Here is a 24,215-nt window from a genome sequence, read left to right on the forward strand (position 1 = left end):
GATAGATTTCAACAGTTGGAATAAGTGTGTAATTGAACAAATATATTGACAACTTAAGAAGTGAGCACTATTTTTGAAATCAGTATTGCATCACTCCAGTAATATGGAACTGATGAACAATCGACAATTAGTGTGGTCACAGGATCAATTACATCCCCACTGCTGATTAATGTCAATAACGTATACGTTCGATTATTGGATTTTTCATTGGTTGATCTATTTAATTATAATCTGTTAGATTATACTCTTGGATTATACTCTGTTGGATTATACTTTCTTCAACAGTATAGAACTGCAGTAGGTCTTCTATAATGTTCTCAACTAGTGAGGATGTGCAGGGGGAAATATTTGTGCGATAATTTGTTTATCACTTCATAATATCATCAGTATCATAGATTAAGGAGGATTTATCATTAGAACGGAGAGGAGGGATTGGTAAAGACAAAGCATTCGATTTAACAATATGCAGATTGTTATATATTTATATTTTTGTTAAAGACTAGTTGAGTATCTATGGATAGGTTCGATCACCACACATTCTTCATTAAGAGGAATGGCATTTCCAAGTTTCTTGTAAAATAGAGTTTTTCAGTTGAGTGAAAAATGAGTTTAAGTAGAGAAGAGAGTCACACAACGCAAGGAAGTGAAGTTTAATGATGCGATCATGTAGATTGGATGACAACACAGTCAGCCTATTAACTAGAATCTAGTTAGTAGATTATCTTGCCGGTTTCTTAATAGACAGGCAGACACATAGACACATACACACACACACATACATACATGCATACATACATACACACAAACACACACAAAAATACACACATACATGTAAACACACACACGCACACGAACGTGCACAAGAAAACTATAACTGAAACTCATTTCATTAAGCTGACATTTCCTTGACAAATGTTGCAGGAAAGCCAGTAATCTCGATCTGGTGTCGATTAAGGTCTGCTGCAATACAAACGGTAACATGGTCAGGTCTGATGGATTATGCAATGTCCTACACGTTCGAACATTCCAGCAGAACATCTGTAGAAGTGTCATTCAGTTGTTTAGCTTTTTACATTTTGCATTTACATGTTTACTTCTGTAGCTCCGGCTAAACTGAACTGTCATCAGTCGCGGTGTCTGAGCAGCAAGTAGGACAAGCACTGCTAAGGATGCTTTTCAAGCCCACCCTCAGTAACCGGGGTGAACAGAGCTCTCTTTAAATAAGGTTGTTGAGTCACTGAGGATATCATCTAAATCTTCTCACAACTAAGTTTAAAGATAACGTTGTTAAAATAAATACATTGTTTGTTCATTCATACTTCGAAAAAAATCAACAGCTTCCATCACAGAAGATATCGAAGTGAACAGGATGACATATCTTCAGCAATAAGTCAAAGAGTTATAATCCTATTAATTTACCTTCAATGTTTACATCAAGCAAATTACTGGTCACTGGGATCATTCCAAAACCAATTATAATAAAAATTTTCCCAGCTTGCATGATGGTATTAATATTCAAATCACTAACTGGAATAAAACCTTTGCTGAACTCTAAAGCTTTATCGAGAAGATAAAGATAGTTACAAACGAAATGTTCAAAAGTGTTAATGGAAGTGAAATAGATAGCAGAGAATATCGAGAAACTTGGGAGGGGAGAAAAAATACTTAGAATCAATCAACTAACAAGGAAGACAGAAAGTCGAGCAAGCATATATATGCATTTTACTGGTACTCTGTCGGTTATGACGATACGGGTTCCAGTTGACCTGGTAAACGGAACAAGCTGTTCGTGAAATTAACGTGCAAGTGGCTTGGCTGATCACTCCACAAACACGCGTACCCTTAACACAGTTCCTAAGAGATTCAGCCTGACATAGCATGTGGCAAGGCTGGCCCTTAGAAATACACAATACAACTTACTTTTCCCTGCTGAGTGGACTGGAGTCACGTGAAACAAAGTGTGTTGCTCAAGGACGCACCTTCATCTCTCTCTCTCTCTCTCTGATTTGGAAACTTGACTGATGAGAGAGAGTTGCAAATGACCCGTCCTTTTTTCCTGTCCGTCTTTGTATCGTCTATCTGTCCGGATATTTTATTGTTTTCTGCTGCGTTCTTGTTCTATTTTTTGGATTTATATATACATATAGTGGCGACGTACTGCTATTCTAAATTCGGTATGTCGTGAAGCAATCTGCTGAACCCTACTTATAATTATGCTTATAATTATAGAATTCTAAACTCTCTGACGAAGCCCAGAGACACACCCAAGTACCTTAATCTTATTTACCAAATAGTTCAGTTCACAGAAGGGATGGAAGTAGAGTAGGGTACTTTAGCCTCTTGCCCGAAACAGCTGTAAGATAATATCCTATTTTCTATGCACTACGTTATATATTTTAATAATTACTGGTATTTTTATATATTATGTATGTAAAGCATAATATATGATACATGCATATATATTGTTATAATTGTTTGTTTTTTTTAATAAATAGACATAACATAATGTCTAAAAGTTGATGAATACCAACTCTTGATCCCCTCCATTTTCTTATTGCTATATATATATATATATATATATATATATATATATGAATGTATGTATGTATGTATGTATGTATGTATGTATGTAAGTCATTATTCAGTTTTATTTTAAGATTTCTTGCCAATAGAGAAAGAGCTACTTTCTAACCCAGAATTTCAACATCAACAGAGTAATCTTGCATGTATGTTTGTACACGTGCAGTATTTGGAGTCAGTAGACGTGCAAATTTGTATGTTTTGTTTTATATATGTATTCTCATAAATATAGTTACATGCCTAGCTTTTCCTTTCTTGGTATGAGAATCCTAATTTCTCAAGATTGGTACTTGGACAGTGTGCTACATATCTCAGTGCTCCAATAATTACTGGTATAAAGCTAAACTTGTGAGCTGGGTGGAGTAACCGTAGATTTCTAATTAGTTCAGCGTAGGCATTTTATTTTTCACTCATCTTTAGCTCTATGTTAGCATCTGCCTGGCAGCTGATTTCTACCACTGTACACACTTTCTTTTCTCTGTCCTAAATCACTATGTTTACCTTTAATTGAGGTTTTCACAGGGATATTCCACCAGTACTCCTTATTATGAGTGACTATAGCCTCTATCATACTGTGGGTTCTTGTTTCTTTGTCTTGAGTGCTATTCTTCTGACCGATTTCATTTTACAATTTCTTAGCCAATACAACGTCTTGTTGGTAGATTAACCCGGGATGACATTTTCGGACAATCGTTTATGGTGAGAGTGATATCTTCGTTCTTAGCTTCACAAAGTCTATATCAGTTATCATATTTGGTTGATTTTCCTGTGTCTCTGTCCCTTTTGTGTATCAGGTTTGATATTTCCTGTTCCCTGATAGCAAACGTATACTCTTCAAAGTGATAGTTAATTATCCGGTTGTTGGTCCATGATATACTGCTTTGATGATCAAAGTTACTGTCATCTCAGAGCTTTATGCTATACCCATAAATATACATATGCATTCTATATCTGTCCAGAAAGGAATCAACATTTAAAACAGCGAGCTAACAAGCTTTTGCAGTGAGCTCGCGAGTATGGAGATATGCAGGTGATAATTACACTGCACTTTATCACTTTATCATTGACCATCATGTTTTAGAATGAAAGTATGTCTAGTGTTCCAGGTGAATTGTGCTGAGTTGAACAATGAAGAATTTGGGAGTGTAAGAGTGAGAAATTTCGTTTTAAATTGGTGATGTTTTTTTCAGAGATTTTATAGTACTGAAAGAAATGTGTGGAGAGAGTTGAGTCTGTTCAATATCAAGCGAAATGAGATGGCGGCGCGGCTGGCAGAAACATTTGCACGCCGGGCGAAATGGTTACCGGTATTTCGTCTGTCTTTATGTTCTGAGTTCAAATTCCGCCGAGATCGACTTTGCCTGTCATCTTTTCGGAGTCGATAAATTAAGTACCAGTTGCGTACTGGGGTCGATCTAATTGACTGGTCTCCTCCCAACAAATTTCGGGCTTTGTGCCTAGAACAGGAAAGAATATCATGAGTGATGTAAAGAACTTCTACCAAATATGATTCACAAGCTGGGCTACCTTACACGACAAATGATGACAATAACATTGCGAAAGCACAAGCTGAATTCCGTGAAGTTTTTCAAGAAGTAGAAATCTTTGAATGTTTGTGTGACATGACTTTTCAATGTAAATTTGAAGATACATCGTATAGCTGCAAAATTTATGAACAAAAACGGAAAGAAGACACAGCAAGTCAGGAGCTGTGTCTTAGCTTGAATTTCGACTTTTTATGGCACTCTTCAGAAAGTACCATAACAGATAACGGTGAGTGCATAATGATTACATTATCGAGAAAGAAAAAGGAAAAAGAGAGCGGTGGCTGCAGTCCATGAGTTCATTTTTGTCGCGCTCAAAAATCAAAACAGAAAATATTCACACAAGACTGTCTGTTTTGATCGAGAGGTATCGTTTATCATGCTTTTTTATCTTTTCCACGTGGTCAGACTACCAGGAAGGAGTTTTATATGGATGGGCACAAGTATTTGAATTAGGTAGAGCGAAGAAAGAGACTTGAATAAAACAAAATCTGTTTTATTTACCACCATGCACCTTATTACGCGTCACTTCTTGCGATTTTATGGCAAAGACTGTGATCACTCTCAATTTCCAGCTTTCCTACAGTCCGGAGGTTTTCCTTGCAGACTTCCTTTGTTCTCAGTCACTGAATTTTCCTTGAACGGTCACCGATTTCAGGTGGTAGAAGAGATTGAAGAAAATTATTTACGGAGACTTTCGTATTAACCTTAAAGCGTGTTCCATTGAGTGTTGAAAAATGAAAAAAATGAAAAAAAAAAAAAAAAAAAAAAAAAAGAAACTTGAAAGCGTTGTATCAAAAGTGAAAGGAACTCTTTTGAGAGAATGAAAGGTAAAGTTGACTATAGGAGAATCTGAACCTACATCGTAAAGCCGGAAGAAATGCTGCTAAACAATTTTTCCGGCGTAGTAACGATTCTGCCAGCTAGCTGCCTTATAATGTTGTTTAATATCATAAATTATAGGGCCTGACATATACATACATACATACACTCACACACTCGTGTGTGAGTGTGTGTGTGTGTGTGTGTGTGTGTGTGCCGGTCTTCCTAAAATCAGACTTGGCGGTATATAATATGATTTCGCAATCAGTGCACGATATGTACTCCTTGCTCTTCAGTACACCGCCAAGTCTGATTTTAGGAGGCTCGCTTCAAGAGTTGCATTCCCTCGCGTTCGGTGAAATGTGTTTATTATGGTAGTTTTGACTTTAAGAGTCCCTTCTAGCGTGAGGCATTTATGTATAGTAATGCCCTTAATATAAATAAATATATTTATAGGGAATAATTAATAAAGTTTTCCCTTATGAGGTTTTTTCACGCTAACTACTTGATAAATTCTTATAAAGATTTTATCCTATATTTAGATTGTAAATTTAACTAGAATATATTCAGTGCTGAATTTTATTCTGAACAAACAGGTGTACCGAGATGCAATTCGAAAAGTCCGCCTCTTACATAGATATACAGGTATAAACAATGTCTATGTACTATGCTGGATACATGGAGTGTTCGTCTGGTATGTTGATTTTCGTTTATTTTTATGTGTCTTGACTATGTGTATACTGAAGAGCAAAGAGTGCATATCGTGCACTGATTGCAAAATCATATGATATACCGCCAAGTCTGATTTTAGGAGGCTCGCTTCGAGAGTTGCATTCCCTCGCGTTCGGTAAAATGTGTTTATTATGGTAGTTTAGATTTTAAGAGTCCCTCCTGGCGTGAGGCATTTATGTATAGTAATGCCCTTAATATATATATATATATATATATATATATATATATATATATATAAGCAATGTTAAATCTCTGAACGAGGTATTAACAGTAACTGCACGATAAAGTTAAGCATATTTGCCACTTAAATGTGGCTGACCCCGAGGGGTGGATGTTACTGTTGCTTTTAGCCCCAGGAGGACATCTCCTCCAGCTGGCTATCGACACACTTCTGTGTCCTGTCTGTACACAGAAGTGTGTCGATAGCCAGCTGGAGGAGATGTCCTCCTGGGGCTAAAAGCAACAGTAACATCCACCCCTCGGGGTCAGCCACATTTAAGTGGCAAATATACTTCACTTTATATATATATATCTTCGTGTTTTCGTGTACGCAAAACAGATACATGAGTCTGTCATCTATATGCACACACATAAGCATATTCCTTTAAGTATAAGCACGCAAACAGACATACAGGCATACTTGTGTATGAAGCCATGGACATACATATTCATAAAAAGAAAACATACCTACTATAGAATATACCAAAGTCATTGGTTCCGAACGTACGAAATGAAGAGTTTACCTGTAAACCAAGTACCAAACTCTCCACAGACATCTGCAAAATAAAGTTAAATTTCATTGTAATAGTGGTAAATCACAATGATGGATAGAAAGCCAGACAAAATAAATTTCGCTGTTTGGTTACGTATCTTTTGATTCAGATTTTAAAATTCACTGGGGTCGGTGGTTTGCATTCGTTATCTAGGGTTCGATGTAATAAACTCGAATTAAATAATAATATAGACAATTTAACGAGTAAGTTACTCATGTAATTTGGTTTCACTAATCAAATTTGTCAAAATATTCATGCGTCCCCGTAAATTAGCGGTTCGGCAAAGAGACGGATAGAATAAGTTAGAGGCTGAAAAAGAAATACTGGTGTCGATTCATTCATTCGATTCAAGGCAGTGTCCCAGCATGGCCGCAGTCTAAAGACTGAAATAAGAATAAAATAAAAGATACAGGGTATGCAGATATCTATCTATCTATCTATCTATCTATCTATCTATCTATCTATCTATATGGACAGACTGTAGACACATAGGCTCCGTAAGTTTTCCTTGTTTTGCCTTTAAAAGTTTATTTTTGAATTACATTTTGTATACAAAAGTTGTGCAACAACTAATAGATTCGGTTGTGCAACTTGTTTGCACGGGAAATCTGCCCTGTGTGGTATATTTCCCTATTTTCTAAAATTAATTTCGGCTTTCTTAGCCATTTTTGTTTTGAGGATAGCGTCTCCAAGACATGAAGACGATCCTACAACGAACGCCGGGCTTTATAGCAACTCTTTCGATGTTGATTTCCCTACACTGCCTTCACCACAGCTGAATGAAGGAGTAAAGAAGGGGAGAAACATCACACAGACAGATGCCAGTGTTAGCATGAACGCTAACACCACCACCACCGCCACCAATAACAACAACACCAAGGTTACAAGACCATCCACCAACACCGCCACCAAAGTCTCTGACGTCAATACCACTTCAACAATTTCTGCTACCTCAACAAACACTAGAAAACATGAACAAAAAAAAATCCATCATATACAAAGTAATAAACGCACAAACAAGAAGACCAGAACAAGCCAAGACATACAAAATAAAAAGATGTTTACACCCTATTTGGTCACATAAGGATTATGTTGCTTGGTGGCATAAATTTGCCCAAGTCCAAGTAATATTTCGAAATGAAAAAGTAGCAAAACCATTTTCAACGATAACTCTTCATACACAAGACATCATCATGATACCCAGCTACCTTGGGCAGAGGGTAACAATGGTTACCATAAAAAATGCCCCACCAATGATAGACACACTATGGTGGCTATCGGCCATATGTGTCGACATGGAGGACATAAACATCCTTCAAATTACTGTTTCGGAAAAGCAGAACTGGGTGGGAAAAACACTGCAAATCCTGTTCCACATTAATGAGGAATCGATAAGCAATATACCAACATACATATGCTTATCACGCGACAAAAAATTATATGTAGTGGTAGAGAGCAGGCGGCCTCGCTGTTATTTATGCGACAGTTAGACACACCTCAAAAAGGACTGCCCAACTGCCATAAAGACCAACAACAAGAACTAACAAAACTTGTAAAAAAAAATCTTGCTGCCCACACGGCCTTCCACACACACACACACACAAAAAAAATAACAAAAGAAAAACCAACAACATCAACAACTGAAAAAATTACAACTACTGCAAGAATAACAAACGAAGAAACAGATCCCCCTTCCCCCACATCACATACACCACAACCGATTCGACCACCCAAAGTCAACAACCAGCAACAACAAAAACAACAACACAACCACTTACACAAACAAACACAAATCCATAAGACATGCCCCTACCCCCTTCCGATTCCTCAGATCTTTCGTCGGAAGACGAAAGTAGTGAGGAATGGCAAATAGCCAGAAAAGGAAGGAGGAAAAGGGGAAAAACAGAACAAAGACAAACACCAACAAAGCAGGGAGATTCACAACTCTCGAAAACACTTCCAACTCTAACACAAACAACACCAATAATAACAGAACAAAAACAATACTCACAGCAATAGACACTACAAGCACAGGGTTGATGAAATACATCATCTCAAAAACAAACATTACAAAAAACGACATTAAAACAAACAATCACCAACACACAACACCACTAAAGCACATAGAAATTTACCACATCACACCAACATTGCACCACACAATAAAATCTCTCTACCCCAATGCGGTAGGGGGCTGCCAGAAATATTTGTGCAAAAAACTTTACAACAGCCTCCTTGATGAAAAATCAAAGGAGGAGACAAAACTTTCGAACAGTAAGTAACTCCCTGTTCCTTTCTTTTTGTACTTTAAAGCACTTATTTCAATAGAATCATGATCAAGATTGGTTGTGTAAATGCGCGTGGCTTGGGGTCCCCTTGGAAACAAGGGTACCTTTTAAATGATATCAAGTCACATAACTTGGAAATCGTAGCCATAAGTGAGACCACACTCCATGAGCCGCGGGCCCTAAAGTCCATGTTTGGCGGACAGTTTAACATTTATTTTTCTCCCTGTCTGCCAAGGATGGGCGGTAGTGGTACGGCGGTTCTTTTTCGCAAGAGTTTGGATCTCGAAGTAAAGACGATATTCATAGACCCGGAGGGTAGACTGGTTGTCCTGGATGTCTACGGCAGCGATGGGTGCGCTTTTCGGCTGCTAGCAGTCTATGTTCCTCCTTTAACAGGTCGGTCAGATTTCTTTTGACGTTTAGAATGCTACCTTGGACATGCATCTAGAATACGTGGGGAGAGACAACAATAGAAGGGGTTGCAAATGCCTCTGAGACCTGCTCAGACGCTTTCAGCTGTCTGACAGGTACCGATTCGACCACCCAAATGTGCCAACGTAGACATGGAGCAACTGCATTGGGTCGTCGAGATCGTATCTAGATAGGATACTGTATAGGACAATAGAGATAGCTTAGGATGTCCACAATTCCATACAGTCAGCTACACGGATCACAAACTTGTGACGTGTACGCTAGACTTAGATAAGGCACATAGGCAGGGTCCTGGTTACTGGAAACTAAACGAGTCTTTCCCATCGAGACAGGTTTTCAGAGACCGGATTAGCACGTTAGTAAAGAGGGCTTTGACGGGAGCCATCATCAACAACAAATGGTGGTTTGCCCTCAAGAAAGCAGTAAGGGCGGAAGCAATTAGATATAGCTAGGTACTAGCTGTAGATAGAAACAGAATAGAGGGTGACCTAGTGAAGAAGCTAAAAGAGGAAATCAGAAGTGACATCGCATCCAACGATTTGGCGGCGAGGTTGGCACTAGACCAACACTTCAACGCCAAACACGAAGGGTGTGCTGTCAGGGCAAGGATGCGTGCTCTAAGGAACGAAAGTGTTGGAGTCGCGTGAGAGGCCCGGGTGGCGGATGTACAAAGGGGCAACAGAGCCACCATCCGGTCTCTGGTAGACGAAGAGGGGCGCGAATTGCTCGAGCCGAGCAAGATGTGCGAGGCGTTTCAGCGGCATTTTGCCCGACTATTCGGGATGAGTGGCGAGCGAGAACGCAGGGTGGACTTCAGTGCCTACCTGCACAGCCTACCACGACTCCCGGCAAGAGAGGCAGAGTGCTGCGAAGGTGCCATCACGGCGGCGGAAGTGAGGGACGCAATGGCGGGATGCTCGAGGGACAAATCTCCGTATTTGGATGGTCTGCTCTACGAGCTTTACAACTATATGCCAGACTTGTTTGGAGACGTCTTGTTGGCAGTGGACAGCAACTGGCAGCAGAACGGGAGCATTCCTGGTTTTATGAGCCGAGGAGCCGTAACGCTGCCGAAGAAAGATCTAAACAAGGGGGCGTCATAGATAACTTTAGGCCCATCACTCTGCTCAATGCAGAGCTGAAAATTTTGGCCAAGGTGTTAGTCAAGCGGTTGGCGCTTGTCATCGAGAAACTGGTCGGCAAGGCGCAAACGTGCGCCGTGCCGGAGCATCCACGACAACCTCCATCTGATACGCTACATCATAGAGAGGGTAGTTAAGGAACCTGGCATGGGTGGAGCCCTGATCAATTTGGGTCAATCGAAAGCTTTCGATAGAGTAGACCATCAATACTTGAAGGCTGTCCTCATAGTGGCCGGCTTCGGTCCCGTTTTCCGCGGCTGGATGGCTGCCTTGTACAGAGGCATCCGTTCGGTAGTTCGCGTCAATAGGCATCTATGAAGACCTTTCCACATTGCACGTTCGGTCCGTCAAGGATGCCCCCTCCCGTCGCTTCTGTACGTATTGAATTTCGAGCCACTACTGCGGAAGATGGTGAAGCTGAGGGGCATCCCGCGAGAACTGGGGTGCGGGCGAGTGTGTCGGCATGCGCCGACTACGTCAACGTCATAGCGTCTAGCCACGAGCATATCGAGCTGGTCAGCGAGACGCTGAAAGACTACGAAGCGGTAACGGGAGCAAAAATCAACCGGGGAAAAGTCGGTGGGCTTGCGGCTCGGCACCTAGAGAAGTAAACCCATACCGTCCAGCAGCGCCTCAGTAGTGGGACGCTGGACGGACGGGCCGGTCAAGTTGCTCGGAGTCTGGTTTGGTACGGACCTGCAAACGGAGAAGAACTGGGACGAGATAACGAATAGGGTGGCCACTATCTGCCGGCAATGGGCCGAGAGGAAGCTGTCCCTAAAAGGTCGGGCGGAGGTGGCGAACGCGTACATCGCGTCCATCATCAACTACGCCTGACCGTCGTACCTTGTCCCGACCGTCGTACCTTGTCCCGACCGTCGTACCTTGTCCCGACCGTCGTACCTTGTCCCGACCCAACCATCACCAAGCTGGAGCGCATCCCCTTCCGCTTCTTGTGGAAAGGAAGCGTTCGATGGTCAGGCGATCCGTTTTCTGCCAACACCGGCTGGGTATGCCGTGGTTGATGATGCGCAGACATGCGCTGAGACTACGACATCTCCGGCTCTACGTAGACGACGGTGAGCAGGTGTGGTCACCGTTTGTGCGATGCGCTTTCCCGCAGCTCGTCTCCATAACCGGACTGCAGTCGTGGATCAAGAAGAGGCCGAGGAAAAGCGAATGGCACCGCGAGTATCGCGTTGCTCTCCAGCAACTCTGCCGTCCCGGGTCGACCTTGAGCGACTGCATCACAACAAACGCATTCTATTGGGGATTAGTGGAGGGGAGGTACGACGACAATCTCGAGGCGAACCTGGGCGTCGAGGAGGAATACCTGACCCGCCTGTTCAAGACGACTTTCGGGCCGGGACCTATGGATAACTTCCAGAGATCCCTGACCTAGTAGTGCTACCGAGGAGCGCTACCCGTTCGGGATAAGGTCTACAGACACGGTTCGAGAAATACGGGGCCGACCTGTCCGAGATGCGGTCAGAGCGACGAGACCGTTCTGCGCGCACTCGTGCAGTGTCCAACCATTTCCGACCTGTGGGCTTATGTCGAACGACTGCTGTCACGTATGGGACGAGTTGGTTTATCAACCGAGTCTATCGTCAAACCTCCTTCCTTTAAACGGGAAGGAAGAGCTGTTTTTATCGTACTTGTGGCTATGGCGAAAGAATGTATCTGGTGGACGCGTCTGAAAGGATTAGAGACAAACACTCTCCTCTCTGGTCAATCTCTCATCAACTTTTTCAAGTATCATTTGAAAAGGAATGTGAGAGTAGAGAGGCAAGTGTTGTCTAGCAAATGTTTCGAAAAAAGATGGATACATGTAGCAAGAATGGCACGTATAAATGACGAAGCCACCTCGAACATGATTCTATAGAACCGTAAACTTTATAAGCAGAGAGTTACTTACGTTTCTTTCGTAAATAAAAGTTTCTTTCAATTTGTGACATTAATGCCCGAAGTTGCCGTGGTCTTTTCGTCTTAGGTTTTTCTTTCCACGGATAACCTCCCCATTTCTTGGGAAGTTTTGTATTGTTTATTTTTTAAATTTTTTGTACATACCTCAAACGTTTTTTCGATGCCTTGTTTTTATCGTTATCCCCACTTTTTTTTTTTAAACTTTATTTTCGTCCCCTCGAAAAGAAAAACTCTACATTGTATTTGTCCCATCTGTGTTGAGCCCTGTGTGGTGGCTAATAAAGAAATCTATCTATCTATCTATCTAGAAAATAGTATAGTATAGTATAGTATAGTAGGCTCGAAACGTAAAAGACCTTTTCATTTTTCCCGAGCGCCAAACTAATACACTTCCTTGTTCGTACACCTCTTTTCGTCTTTTGTTATTGTTTTTTTTTAAAATTCCACTATCATTTCTCTTTTGATAACTTCCTCCTTTCTCTGTTTATACTTTATCTAATAAGAATAATATCGTTTCTTTATTATTCTCGCATATTTTGATGTATTTTAGTATTTCCCCCCATAAATACATTTATATGCTATAAAAAAGAAAATTTGAGAAATTGTGAATGTTTTGCAACCCCACTCCCTTCCCCTGATTGTTTCTGTTCAGAAACTAAAATATTGGAGAGCCTGAAAAAGTCTGTGTTGGTATTTATCCATAGTGATCTTAAAAACTTACAGAGATGTGCTTGCATAGCAAGTGACTTGATCTGAGATCGTGTACTGAAACAAAAACAATTCTAGCGTAGATGTTTGTAAGTCATTCAAGAACACACAAAAACCGTTAGTTTCACTTCACTACTTATATACACAGGTTCTGATGGATCTACGTAACGATATGAAGGGAAGGTTTAGTTTATAAGGTTTAGGGTCAGTTTTGGGGTTAGGGTGTCATTACACGTCCACACAGCATACATTTAAAATGTTTTGTACGTAATACCTGTATTTAAGTAGTACCGTTAAGGGACCTCTGTATTTGAGTATTACCAGTTTCACTTCAACATTAAAATTGTCAGTGAACACACACACACACACACACACACACACACACACGCATTCATTGCCTTTTATTTGTGTGTATGTGTATCTATGTGTATGCACGAGTGTGCATGTGTGTATGTGTGTGTGTGTGTGTCACTGTTGAAGTCGCTCCTGCAACTTGTTTGTGTATATATTGGCTTAGTGGTATAGAATGTTTGGAAAGTGTGAATAAGATGCAGGTTTCGAGTACTTGTCGGTAACTTTTTTTTTGTCCTCGTCTTTTAGTAGTAATTAGCCAACTTTCTAGGTTCTTCTCACAGGGGTGGCCGTGTGTTAAAGTAGCTTGCTTACCAACCACATGGTCCCGGGTTCAGTCCCACTGCGTGGCGCCTTGGGCAAGTGTCTTCTACTATAGCCTCGGGCCGACCAAACCTTGTGAGTGGATTTGGTAGACGGAAACTGACAGAAGCCCGTCGTGTATATATATATATATATATATATATATATATATATATATATATATATGTGTGTGTGTGTGTGTGTGTGTGTGTTTCCCCCCACCCCCATCGCTTGACAACCGATGTTGGTGTGTTTACGTCCCCGTAACTTAGCTGTTCGGCAAAAGAAACCGATAGAATGAATACTAGGCTTAGAATAAGTCCTGGGGTGGATTTCCTCGACTAAAGGCGGTGCTCCAGCATGGCCGCAGTCAAATGACTGAAACAAGTAAAAGAGTAAAAGAGCTATCCCACGTTCAAATATTATACGGGTATTTTAAAAAGCATTTATTCAATAAATAATGTTTTTATATTACGCATACATTGATAGAATAAAATATCGGTTTTCCAAATAGCGAATTAAAGCTTAAAAGAGAAACTGAGAACCTTTGCAGATGAAACAGGCTTGGTGGTCTTTCACGGCTATTGAACTTCAAGAAGCTGCGGGCAGAAAGGATTCTAAAGCTTTTTATGGTGGTCTCAATAAAGTATATGGTCCTCAAGAGCACAGTGTTACTCCTACCTTTTCATGACTCATAATGTCTATTCCACAGTACATTGAAATAGCGGAACTGTCTTTGGAGTCAACCTTCCTGGACGTGATAAACTCTATTAAACAGATTTCTTCTGGTAAAGCGCCTGGCTGGGATGCTGTCCTTTCTGAAATCTACAAGCATGGTGGACAGAAGCTTCTTAAGAAACTGCATGACCTCTTCATAAACATTTGGATGGTAGGCCGTGTACCATAGGACTCCAAAATGCCTCAATTCAACATCTTTATAAGAACAAAAGAAACAGAAGTGACTGTGATGATCATCGTGGAATGTCGCTTCTGTCTATTGCTGGTAAGATTCTTGCTCGATTCATTCTTGACAGGATCGTCAAACATGTTGTAAATAATATCTACCCAGAATCACATTGCAGATTTCACTCTGGTCGTGGCACTATCGACATGATCTTTTCCGTTCAAGAGATCATGGAGAAGGTACGTGAGTACAACCAAGAGTTGTTCTTGATATTCGTTGACCTTACTAAGGACTTCGACTCTGTTAACCGGCATGCACTATGAAAAGTTCTGCAAAAGCTTGGTACACCTGGCAAGAGGTTGAATATTATCATCTCCTTTCATGAGGGAATGAAGGCTACTGTCGTATTCAGTAGGGAATCTTCGGCTTCCTTCGACGTTACAAACGGCACGAAGCAAGGTTGTGTTATGGCCCCTGTTTTGTTTGCACTCTTCTTTTCAGTGATGTTGAGTTATGCTTTTGGCGACATACAAAGTGATGTCAAATCCCAGTTTCGAACACGTGGTGGACTATTCAATCATCAGCGTTTCAAAGCCAGAATACTGCTACGCACCAGCATCATTCGTGATCTACTTTTTGCAGATGGTGCTGCACTAGTAGCGACTTCATTAGAGGAAGCACAGGAACGTCTAGACCAGTTTTCTGCTGCGTGTAAAGCCTTTGGTTTGACCATCAACATAAAGACGGAAGTGCTCCACCAATCTTGCCCTACTCTTAAACAGATTCGAAGTGTCAAGCAGAAGCCACTGGTTCATAATCTTCCTGACGATTATGAGAAATCATTTACATATCTTGATAATAAAGTGAATTCGAGCGCTTCCTTTCGTGATGAAATTGTCAACCGTCTTGCTAAGGCAACCAGCGCATTTGGCAAAGTCCGTCATCGCCTATAGAATGAAAGGGGTAAACTTGATACCAAATTACAGGTCTATAAAGCAGCCATTCTTACTACTTTCTTGTATGGCTCAGAATCGTGGATACCCTATAGACGGAACGTTAACTAATTAGACATCTTCCACAAAGACTGTCTAAGGACAATCTGCAATTATTCACTAAAAACAGAGTTTCTAATGCCGACTTCTTTAGCAAGTGTAACATTGGTGGAACTGAGAGCTTATACAATCACAATTGCGCTGGGTTGGCCATGTCATCAGAATGAGTGACGAAAAAATAACCAAAGTCAGCTTGAGAATGGGCCAGATATAAGGACAAGCTCTAGAGTAACCTCTTAGAAATGAAGATAGCTCGCAACACCTCTGAGCGAACAGCTTTGGAACCAACAAACTGGAAATCGTTGTGTCAAAATAGTATTAAAAATCTTGTTGCAACCAGCATTAATAGGCTTCAGGTTTCAAGGTAAAGGAGAAAACTGGCTGCAAATATACCACTGGCACTAGCCTGTAATCCTCATATTTGCAACATCTGTGGCCTTTGTAAATCGTTAGCGGGACTTAAATGTCACATTCAACATAAGCATTATGACTAACAAAGAGTGTACGTGGTCGGAGCCTCATACATCGAAACCGACGGGAGAGTCCATCATAAATATACATACATACATACATACATACATATGTATATATATATGTGTGTGGATGAATGTATGTGGATGAGTGTATATTTGTCTGCGTATATGTTTGTCAACCCACTACCGTTGTTGGATTATTTACGTTACCGCAACTTAGCGGTTTGGCAAAAGATATCGATATCATAAGTACTAGATTTATAGAAAAAAGTAGTGGTTGATTAACCTCATCAAGGTGGTGCCCCAGTATGGCCGTATGGTCTCAATGCAATGATAAAGCAATTAAATAATGTAAGATAAACCATAAGTAAGTAAAACAAGGGCCATTTAAAAGAACAACATCAATATATGTATATTCACTTACTGCAACATCTTTTTTATCACCGACTGTATAACCTGTACAGGGATTCCAATAATACGTTTGATATTCTGTAGCAGCGTGGAATCTTTGAAAAGAAAAGGAAAAATATATATATTAGATACACGTACTAGTGTTTGCAAAAATTATAAATATAAACATTGACTAATAGTTCCAGTGAAAATATTGGCTCCTATGCAGTATAATTTTTTTTAGAACTGTTCACCGTGTTGCATCTTTACTGACACGCTAAGAAAACTATTTCGCAAAACTGATGTAATCTATCAATCTGTACTTGTTTATATAAACTGTATTTAACGTGTTATTTTTGCGAAGAAATTGGCGCAGGTGTGGTCGTGTGATAAGAAGCTTGCTTCCCAGACACATGGTTCTGAATTCTATCTCACTGCGTGGCACCTTGGGCAATTGTCTTCTACTATAACTTCAGGCCTACCAAAGGCTTGTGAGTGGATTTGGTAGACAGAAACTAAAAGAAGTCCGTTGTATATACTTATGGGATCTTTTTTAAAACGGGGGCCACATTTTTCATTAACGAAACACTTTGAAACTTGGAACACTGGTAGAATGTGTCATATAAAACATCTTTTTCTCCTCGTCTTCTTTAAAAAAAAAGAAATCCATAAGTTATTCCATGTTAAAATTGTCGTATTTCTGTAATTTCAACCAATCACTGACGTCCATTCAGCCGATATACATTAAGTGCCGACTACATAAACAAACGATTCTGAAACAATTAACCCTAACCCTAACCCTAACGTTAGGGTTAGAGCAAATTTAAAATGAAAAAAGCAAATAAAACGAAGGTATGGAGATTAAATACGCTTTACACCGCTTAATCAACCAAAGGAGTAAATATAAACAACTGAATACTTGTCAGTGATTGGTTGAAATTATCGAAATAAGACAATTTTTTACATGAAACAAATTCGAATACAAAAATATTTTTCTGTTCTATAACACAAAATAGATAAGTATACGAAGTTTGAAAGTCTTTCCGTACCAAAAACACTACATAAAACATTAATGAAAAATGTGGCCCCCGTTTTAAAATAGATCCTACTTATGCGTGTGTGTGTGTGTGTGTGTGTGTGTGTGTGTGTGTGTGTGTGTGTGTGTGTGTGTGTGTGTGTGTGTGTGTGTGTTTCTCCCCTATCACTGCTTGACAACCGTTGTTGGTGTGTTTACATCTCTGTAATTTAGTGGTTGGGCAAAAGGGAATGATAGAATAAATACTAGACTTAAAAAAAAAGTTCTGTGGACGATTTGTTCGACTAAACCCCTTTAAAGCAGTGCTCCAGCATGGCCGCAGTCAAATATGTCTGAAACAAGTAAAAGAATAAAATATTGTGAGTCTGATCCTACCATTTTCTGATAAACAAAACGTGATTGATTTTTAGTTGAATTTGGGAAATGTCAGCACTATCAGGATAACGCTGCAATTACAAAAGAGGGAATCATCAAAAGTGTCATAATCCTGATTAAAAATATCTGCAACAGGTAAAGACTGAAAATCATTCTGAAACTTTATGGTTCTGTATGGAAGTGTAATAGACGGATACACATACTTTGGACAATCAGCATGTAGACAGTGGAGTGAATCTCAGTTAAAAACCTTGCTGCTTGCAGTATAGCAATTGACTTAATTCATGGCTGAGAAGAGGAACATGTATGCATAAACTCAAGTATATAAAACCCCTTTGAGCATGAAGACTGCGGCTGGCCTCTCTGTACTCGCTTTGTGTGCTTATGTACATTTTTTTTAAACGACACTCCATTTTAGAAAAGAATTACACACGCAATATTGTAGTTCCGGATTCACTACATCTAAGAAAAAGAGGCCCTGGACATGGATGGAATGCATTCGATCATAACTGTACTCAACCAGGATGACTGACCTGCACCCACAAACCTACTTGCTATCTATATCAGTGGTTCTTAACCATGGTCCATATGGCCCCTGTATTGGTATGTATTGCAAGAAAGAGCTAGGTTTCTTTCTTGAACATTTTACATAGTTCAACCTACACAAGTTAATTGGTAAAAAAGAGAACAGGAATTTTGAAAGAAGTGTCTATAAATCTAGTTTTTCAACACCGAATGATTAGATGGGGTCCACCATAATAAAATAGTAATCAAAGAAGTCATAGGTAAAAAATAGTTGAGAATCACTGGTTCTGCAAGGAATAGACGCCATGTTATTCAAATTACACCCTACCGTCATATAAAAGTAAAATATGTACTAGATGTTGTGGTTGTAAATTATTTTACAAAGACGAAATGAACTCGACTGGAGTACCTAATGTCTTTAATTAGGACTTAGCTGGAGCTATACAATAACAACAAGAACTCAGATTATAGGTAACCAATTACATATATTATTGAATATAATTTATAGGAAAGTGTTCAAGCATTACATTACAGGTACAGGAAGGTAAATAAGCCAAGATCAGTTTTCAAGCGGTGATAGAGGCCAAAGATATACAGCAAGACAGATACACATATATACATATACAGAAACACACACACTCACATATATATATACTCACACACACACACACACACACACACACACACACACATATATCTTCACATACATACATACATACATGCCTCTGTATAATACTGATATGATGTGTAAACCTTGGCAGGTTGGACCCCGAAAGTAGAAACAGCTGTAAGAGTATAGTATTATTCACCCATTTATTCTTATTCATTTATTTATTTTTTTATTTACTTGTTTATTTATTTACATATGGATATGATTGTAATTAATTAATAAATAGATCCAAATAAATGTTCGCAGGATGATCTTTGTTGATTGACTATCTTCTCCATTTTCTTCTTTGCATTATAACTTCTGGGTAAATTTCTGCTTTACCCCCACTCGTACCTAGTATTCAATTGCGCTACTGACCAACAACAGTAAGCATTTAAATATAAATACATAGGTATACTTTCAGTAGTCTATTGGATATTTATTATCTCTTAGATGTTTGTTTAACCTCTAACTCATACAGACGCACACACACGCACACACACATATATATATATATATATGCGTCTAAGGGATAACATAAATGCAATATATCGGAGGACTCAAGCAATATCCAACCTGAATTTCCACAGGGCGGACTGGAAGTCAATTCGCAGAGAGATTCGAAATCAAAACTGGCATGACAGCCTTTCTATACAAGACAATGACCTCAAACTAAGTCATTTTATGTCAACCATACAAGACATATGCACCAAATACGTGCCATATAGAAAGACCAGCAAACATGCCAATAGAATTCCTAGAGACAGGAAAATCCTTATGAGACACAGAACAAAGGTCTCAAACCAGTTAAATAGAGAACTGGAAGATAGGAAAAGGGCTAAATTAAAATTAACACTATTAGAAATAGAAAACAAAATTAAACTCTCCCATGAAAAGGAGAGAGCAGAGAAGGAGAAGAGAGCAGTAGAAAGCATAAAAACAAACCCCAAGGCTTTCTATAGATTTGCAAAGGAGACTGCTACGGTACAGTATAAGATAGGATCCCTATTCCTGCCTAATGGCTCACTGACTGCAGATCCCACATGGATAAGTGAAGTGCTCAGTACACAATTCAAGAGTGTCTTCACTTCTCCTCTGAGTCACATGCAGATAAAGAACCCAGCTGATTTCTTTGACAATAGCACTCAGCAGAAAAAGACTGCATCCATTACCTACATCGACATTGAAGAGGAAGATGTGATAGCTGCCATAAATGAAATGAGCTCAAATTCGGCAACTGGCCCCGATGGTTTCCCAGCTGTCCTCTTAAAGTCGTGTAAACAAGAACTAGCAGGACCACTCCGGATACTCTTCCAGAGTTTCCTTGCAAATGGTAAACTTCCCAAAAAGCTGAAGGAAGGCACCATATGTCCTATCCATAAAGGTGGAAGCAGAGCAGAGGCTGGGAACTACAGGCCCATCTCTCTTCATTATATCTTCCCACATGGCCTCAGATTCAACACGGAGGTCTACATCAAGTCCCTGGAGGAGGTAGTGCTACCCTGGGTCAAGGGGATGGCTGCTGGAAGACCTTATATCTGACAAGACTCTGCACCATGCCACACAAGCACCCTGTATATATTTATTTACACATACACACATACGTACATACATATGTAAGTTATGCGGTAAAAAATTAGAATAATTTATTAACAGTGGTTTGCATGCGTTATAAAAGTCATAAGACAACATATTTTTTAATATATAAGAGTGTATAAAAGATTTATACACGGAGAGAAGACCCTTGACAGGACTGCTAAAAAGGGCAGTTAAACCCAAACCACAAAGAGAATAATTCTAAAGGCACGCCGATAATGGCACTAGAATGAATAGAAGTGAAAAATAAATTATTAGTTAATCTCATACTCGAGTTCCCTTATTAATGAGGAAATCAATTTATCATCCGTAGTTCATCAGTAGGATCGCTAAAAGAATGCATAATTATATAGTTTAATACGTACCGAAAACACACACACACATAATTTTAAAAAACGCGTAGTAAATAAACAAACGAACATATACTAAATACACACGCGAACAGAAAACACCGAATGTCACCAACTCTTCATCAGTTATCGGCCAGAGGGTCAAACGCAATTTTAGCCCTTATCGATAATATTGCGTCACTCTGGAAGCATCGGCAAGAAACTTGCCGGGAATGAGACCAAAACATAACAAAACGAAACGGGCTCGAGATGAGACCGTTAGTAGAGGGACGAGGGACAAAACAGAATAAAGGCTAAGGGCCACACGAAGACAACAATTAATAATGATAATAATACATATACAACAAAACAGCCTTGGGGCTGCAAGACAAGATTAAAGTGGGTAACGCAAAGGAGAAATGAAGACTGTCCGAAAGGACACGGGAGGGGTAGAGCGAGAAGCTCAGAAAATCGTGAGCAGTGCGGCTGAAGACAACGCGAAAAAGAATGACACCGCCATAAATCGTCATGGGTTATGTGAACGTGGGAGGAGGGTAACAGAGAAAGAGAGAGAGAAAAGAAATTAAAAGAAGCAGAGTAAAGGAAAGAGACAGAGTGGCACAAACATATTTCAATAATATTTCTTCAGATCCGGCCTCTGCTATGGTTGCTGTGTTCCACCGAGAACAAACTATTGTCTTTAAAAATTTGAATCGTTAAAACATACATATCCAGTTATGGTTTAAGTTATTGTGCCTTGTGCAATTCATAAGACAGGTATCAATTCGATTACAAAAATAGTATTATACCTCACGTAGCAAACTAGCGTCACACAGAACTATTCCTTTTAACAACTTAAGTGAAGTAATAATATACGTAGTAGTTATAAAATATTTAAAAAAATAGGTGTTACCTTGGTCTTTGTTTAGTATCAAGAAAATGTAGATTAATTTCTGTACCATTTTGAAAATTACATGAACAGGTATCCTCTTGTAAACATTTTGTACTTGATATGGATTTTGTTATTAAATTATGTCCATTGCTATAGCATGATACTTGTAGGATACCATGTAAAATATACAGTATAAATAAGCAGAGTGAATGGTGAGACATTGTTTTGTTCTCCAGCAACAATTTCGTAGATAAAATAGTAAGAATGAAAGTGATTTAAAATCTTATGTATTCCAGGTGAACTTCACTTAATGTTTGTTGTTTGTTATTATAGAAAGTATCTGTAATGTAGTGAAAGAAAATGATGTCATTACTAACAATATTTAGTGGAAAGTAAAGTCTACCTAACCTACTTCGTCAAGTCACGCTTGAGGGAATTATAAGTTGTATATAATTTGAAACCAGTCACATTTATATATAGAAAATTAGAAAACCCAGAGCAGTCTAAACAGACACATATTAACCTATCAACATTAAGTATATTTCATAAACGCCGATACACATATATAAATGTATATGTGTGTGTGTGTGTGTGTGTGTGTGTGTGTGTGTGAAGGCGCACGGCTCAGTGGTTAGAGCATCGAGCTTGCGATCATGAGGTTGTGAGTTCGATTCCCGGACCTGGCTGCGTGTTGTTTTCTTGAGCAAGACACTTTATTTCACGTTGTTCCAGTTCATTCAGCTGTAGAAATGAGTTGCGACGTCACAGTTGCCAAGCTGTACCAGCCTTTGCTTTCCCTTGGATAACACTGGTGGCGTGGAGAGGGGAGGTTGGTATGCATGGGCGACTGCCGGTCTTCCATAAAAACAACCTTGCCCAGACTTGTGTCTGGAAGGGTAACTTTCTAGGTGCAATCCCATGGTCAATCATGATCGAAGGGGATCTCAGCTCAGCTTATATATATATATATATATATATATATATATATATATATATATATATATATATATATATATATATATATATATATATATATATATATATATATATATATATATATATATATATATATATATAGGGAGAGAGATTGTAAATAAGTAACAAGGAAGTACAGGTGTGCAAGTGGCTTCATTTACTTGATCAATGAAAACTCTGCATCAATTTGAAAGAAACCACTCTTCAGATGTAGATGACCATATAGATTTCAAACATAAAGGATAAACCATTTTTACAAATTTACATCAATAACAGGAACTAAAATAATTACATTGTTTCCTTATGTTATATCTGTAGCTGAATGAGTTTAGAAAATAATGCATATCCTATCAAGCCTACTCTAATTTAGAGAATAGCAGTGGAAAATAGTGGGGTGGGGGGAGAGATAAAAGATTGGTAATGTAGTTATTCATATTTAGAAGATGTAGTCTTCAACTAGTTAGAATTAAATCCTTTGGGAGTTGTTAACTTTATTCTAGTTGATGGTGATAAATCAATTAATATCAGACAAACTTCCAGACTATCATTGTACTGGAACCATATATATAGCTTTATCTACATAAAAGGATATGAAGCAGAGCTGCTAGTAAGGGAATGACTGATGGGGAAGAGATGGTAACTAGAAGAAAGAAGGATAGGGGTGGCCAATACTCACTTAGTTTATCAAATAAAGGGGAATATAATGAAAAACAAAAGAGATAAGTAATATAAGCTTTCAGGATGGAAATTAGAATTGAGGGATACAAGAGGTAGTGATTCATAACTTAGCAATTTTATATTAAATTGAGAAAATTTAAATCACTATAGAGCAGAGTGATAGAAATTAAACTTTAAACCTAATAATGGGATACTTTAATACACAAGAAAAACTATTGAGTTATTTCCTAAGCATACTGTTAAGATGGTCATGATAAAACCATTCTACAATGAATGTATAACTAAAATAAATTTTCATGTGAGTAGGATTACATAGTATATATTAAAGCAGTAACAAGGACTATTTTCTTCATTACGAGTGGATAAGTATAAGATATTGAAAATATGGAATCGAATATAAAGGGTAATTGAATTAGAGGTGTACTAAATGTATAAGGGAGTACATGTGGAAGCAATAGATAAACCGATTTGGGCATGTAAACATTTAATGAGTATTGCGTGCTTAAAAAATATACTAAAATAACGATGTCCATACCCAGTAACTTTTATTTAAAAAAACCTTGTAAAAAATTATTTATAAATTATAAACACTAGGAAAAAAATTATAAAAGGATATATGAATCATCATCATCATCATCATCATCGTCGTCGTCGTTTAACGTCCGCTTTCCATGCTGGGATGGGTTGGACTGTTAGACTGAGGGCTGGCAAGTCACAAGACTACTCCAGACTCCAATCTG

The 24,215-nt window shown here is 39.0% G+C and overlaps 1 protein-coding gene across 1 annotated transcript in view; it reads right to left on the minus strand.

Annotated features, from left to right (window-relative positions):
* LOC106871359 (uncharacterized) overlaps positions 1 to 22,282 on the minus strand; it is a 35,461-nt gene extending 13,179 nt beyond the window's left edge. The window contains exons 1-3 of the mRNA XM_089351778.1: positions 21,844 to 22,282; positions 16,455 to 16,536; positions 6,366 to 6,454 (exon numbers count right to left, since the gene is read on the minus strand). Coding sequence (XP_089207904.1) covers positions 6,366 to 6,454; positions 16,455 to 16,536; positions 21,844 to 22,043 — 371 coding nt within the window. The 5' untranslated portion in view covers positions 22,044 to 22,282. The remainder of the gene's footprint in view (positions 1 to 6,365; positions 6,455 to 16,454; positions 16,537 to 21,843) is intronic.
* Between the last annotated feature and the right edge of the window lie 1,933 nt (positions 22,283 to 24,215).

The sequence above is a fragment of the Octopus bimaculoides genome, chromosome 1, assembly GCF_046866305.1.
Source record: "Octopus bimaculoides isolate indiv1 chromosome 1, ASM4686630v1, whole genome shotgun sequence".
Lineage (NCBI taxonomy): Eukaryota > Metazoa > Mollusca > Cephalopoda > Octopoda > Octopodidae > Octopus > Octopus bimaculoides.